This window comes from Octopus bimaculoides, chromosome 10, assembly GCF_001194135.2.
Source record: "Octopus bimaculoides isolate UCB-OBI-ISO-001 chromosome 10, ASM119413v2, whole genome shotgun sequence".
NCBI classification, from domain to species: Eukaryota; Metazoa; Mollusca; class Cephalopoda; order Octopoda; family Octopodidae; genus Octopus; species Octopus bimaculoides.
This window is the reverse complement of record NC_068990.1, coordinates 15824438-15827199: the sequence shown is the minus strand read 5'-3', so window position 1 is coordinate 15827199 and position 2762 is coordinate 15824438. Positions and strand designations below refer to the sequence as shown.

Sequence of the window (2762 nt, the reverse complement as noted above, 5' to 3'; positions counted from 1 at the left end):
GCACGTGTAAAGACTTTCGAGCGAAATCGTTGCCAGTGCTGCTGGACTGGCTCCTGTGCAGGTGGCACGTAAAATACACCATTTTGAGCGTGGCTGTTGCCTGTACTGCTTGACTGGCCTTCGTGTCGGTGGCACGTAAAAGCACCCACTACACTCTCGGAGTGGTTGGCGTTAGGAAGGGCATCCAGCTGTAGAAACTCTGCCAAATCAGATTGGAGCCTGGTGTAGCCATCTGGTTCACCAGTCCTCAGTCAAATCGTCCAACCCATGCTAGCATGGAAAGCGGATGTTAAACGATGATGATGATATATATATATATCTACACACATCTGCTACAAGTATATTAGTATAAGAGAAATACAACTCACGTCACCTGATTGGGAATAAAAATTAATGAAATTTGGATCCTGGTCACTCTCTGATGAGTTATATTTTCCTCCAACTGCTATCACAGATCCCTGAGGGTTCCAAGAAACATCTTCTATATACATTTCAGTTTCTATGATTACAGGATCTAGAATATTCAGAAACATGTCAAAATAAGTCTTTATCAAAATTTAAAAAAACAGCTTTGGACTCGATTATGGAGATCAAAATATGTTAAAATGTTTCTAGGATCCAGCTCACAACAAGAATAAGTTTCCTGATCTCGTTCCTCTTTCTGCAGTTTATTCCAAAGAACCACAGCCATTGAAGAGTGACATATCCCATGTTTCATACAACATTTTCAGTCATTTTGTTAGCTTTCTCTTCAGATGGAATGATGAAATTAAACAGGCAAGGTCAGCCCACGTTTCTCTGTAAGGAGCATAGGACTGTTTTCCTGGTTTCTCTGGCATATATATATATATATATATATTCCACCCTGGACAGGATGCTGGTCCATTGCAGGATTACTCATTTTTACCAGCTCAATGGAGTGGAGTAACATGAAATGAAGTGTTTTACTCAAGAACACAAAGCATCGCAGGTCCAGGAACCACAATCTTACAATCATGTGTCCAACACCCTAACCACAAAGCCATGCACTTGCACTTGGAGTTAGGTAGACCCATGCAATCTCTAAATGAAATTTAACAGTTCCAATGTAATAGAGATGACATATGATTAATAGAGAGGACACATGACCACCCATTACTTCACACACTGACCATCTCTCTTTTGGTTCTCCTTCTTCACCTCACATCTCATTTGCACATCTTTCATTAATTACAATCACTTCTTTATCTACTTTGTATCCTCCACCATATAACTTATTCATTTCTCTTTAACTTCATCACTCATCAATTAAACACAACATGCCATTACTCATTTATTGTTTGCATGCATTTCTTTGGGATCATAAACCATTATGAAGAACACAAACCAATATGCAACATCTTATAGGGAAACCTGATGGTTTTTAAAATGGCAGTATCTTGACTAATGGGGGAGGGCAGACCCATGTCCAGTAAGCCTGAGCAGCTCAGATGATATCATTTCAGTAGTGACCTCCTCTCCTTTGTCTAACTGAGGTAGCGAAGTATCTCCTCTATAGTAAGACAACTATCTCTGTCCTTTTCTCATACTCTAATCTCTTGTCTGGCACACAACCATTTCTCTTGGTTTCACTCCCTCTCTCAGCTGAGAGGTTTTTGTCTTGCAAGCCACTTGATGATACCACTGCCCCTGGTGCCACATAAAAAGCACCCATGCTGGTACCATGTAAAAAGCACTCATACTTGTACCTCATAAAAAAGCACCTGTGCTGGGTCCATGTAAAAAAGTACCTGTGTTGGTACTCATGTCAAATGCATACTCAATACATTCTGTAAAATGGTTGGCATTAGGAAGGGCATCCAGTCATAAAAACCATTCCAAAACAGACAACTGAAAACTGCTGCAGCTGTCCAGCTAGCCAGCTCCTGTCAAATCATCCAACCCATGCCAGCATGGAAAACAGACATTTAATGATGATGATGATGATGATGATGATGATGATGATGATGAATGATGATGAAATTTTTATTTTAAAAGTGGTGACTTGGTTACTCAAATGCAATGAAATTTTCATTTGTATTTTGATGTTGCTGTTACAGAACTGCTTGGTTGCAATATGATATTGCTAAGGATTGACTGCTTCAAGTTGACTAGATCAGGATGTTTGCAAACTACCTGGACTCCAGAAAATATTGGGGCTGCTTGGAGGGACTTAGGAAACATTTGTGCATGTATGCAGACATGCATATTATGTGAATGTGTGCATGCCTGTGTATGCTTGTGGGCATGTTTGCACACATGGGTGTTTGCATGTGTGCGTGTGTATGTCCGTTTGCATATATATATGTGCACATGAATACATGCACAAGTATGTGAATCTCAAGAATTCAGAAGAACAAAACAAGTCTCTTTTTTTTCCCCCATTTCTAGAAATATAAAAAAAATTTTTTTAAATTACTTACCCTCATCTGTTTCTGACTTCATGATTCTAACATGTCCATTATGGTAAGCTATCATGAGACAAGCTTGTGTGGGATCTCTGTAATTGCCTTTAAACCAATCAATGGTCACCAATTTAAGTGGGGTCGAAGTGCAGATATGGGATAAAATGTTTAGCTGAGACTTTGAAAGAAACAAAAAAAAAAAAAAAATTAAAAGTTCATGATTAAATGGAGTCAATGTTTCATGGTTTAAGAAAATAAATAAAATAAAATTCAGAATGTCCAGTTTTCCATGTTTGCATGGGGCAGATGGAATTTGTTGAAACAGATTTTCTACTGCCT

General features: G+C 38.8%; 1 protein-coding gene across 1 annotated transcript in view; it reads right to left on the bottom strand.

The window, feature by feature from the left end:
* The window catches only part of LOC106879895 (WD repeat-containing protein 35), a 99754-nt gene that overhangs the window by 84257 nt on the left and 12735 nt on the right, over positions 1–2762 (bottom strand). The window contains exons 8-9 of the mRNA XM_052971236.1: positions 2442–2601; positions 369–514 (exon numbers count right to left, since the gene is read on the bottom strand). Of these exons, the coding sequence (XP_052827196.1) occupies positions 369–514; positions 2442–2601 (306 nt within the window). The remainder of the gene's footprint in view (positions 1–368; positions 515–2441; positions 2602–2762) is intronic.